This window comes from Austrofundulus limnaeus, unplaced genomic scaffold (assembly GCF_001266775.1).
Source record: "Austrofundulus limnaeus strain Quisiro unplaced genomic scaffold, Austrofundulus_limnaeus-1.0 Scaffold180, whole genome shotgun sequence".
Taxonomy (NCBI): Eukaryota; Metazoa; Chordata; class Actinopteri; order Cyprinodontiformes; family Rivulidae; genus Austrofundulus; species Austrofundulus limnaeus.
In genome coordinates, this window is record NW_013952582.1 from 798810 (window position 1) to 799392 (window position 583).

Here is a 583-nt window from a genome sequence, read left to right on the forward strand (position 1 = left end):
TGTGTGTGTGTGTGTGTGTGTTAGAGTAAAAATAAAAAGGAACTATTGTTCATAAATTATTACATAAGTTTCAATATTTAAAAATATGTACATAATATGTTTTCACGTGCTGTATTCACAAAGGTTATTTTAAAAACATATTAAAGTCTAAATGTTAAACTAAACAAGACCCAGTCAAAGAAGCTGTGTTTATCCATCTAATGACCAAAGACAGCAAACCATGTTTAAAGAGTGGGTTTTTCTGTGGAGTCCACCCTGTACAGGTTTGTTTTAGGCCTAGTGATGTGGACCCCAACCCATAATCCTGCTGTAGACACACCCGAAGAGGACAGTATAAAGACCCTAGACTGAACACAGTCAGACAGCGAGCTTCAAGGAGTCTCTCCACAGCAGATCTCTACAGAAGCTCCTCAGCCTCCACACTGACGCTGAAGATGGCCCCCTCTGCCAGCCTGCTGCTCCTGCTCCTGCTCGGCCTCTCTCAGGCTCTTCCTCTCCTGGAGAACAAAGACCGTGATGGAGAAAATCATGGGGATGAAGGTAAAGATGCGGACCATGATGTATACGATGATGAAGAAAAACA

At 42.2% G+C, this 583-nt stretch overlaps 1 protein-coding gene across 2 annotated transcripts in view; it reads left to right on the forward strand.

Moving 5' to 3' along the window:
* The first annotated feature begins 388 nt into the window (after nucleotides 1-388).
* The window catches only part of LOC106524264 (high choriolytic enzyme 1), a 4264-nt gene continuing 4069 nt past the window's right edge, over nucleotides 389-583 (forward strand). The window contains exon 1 of one of the 2 annotated variants that reach the window (XM_014018002.1): nucleotides 389-583. In XM_014018002.1, the coding sequence (XP_013873456.1) occupies nucleotides 435-583 (149 nt within the window). In that variant the 5' untranslated portion in view covers nucleotides 389-434. The other variant, XM_014018001.1, reaches the window with a different exon arrangement.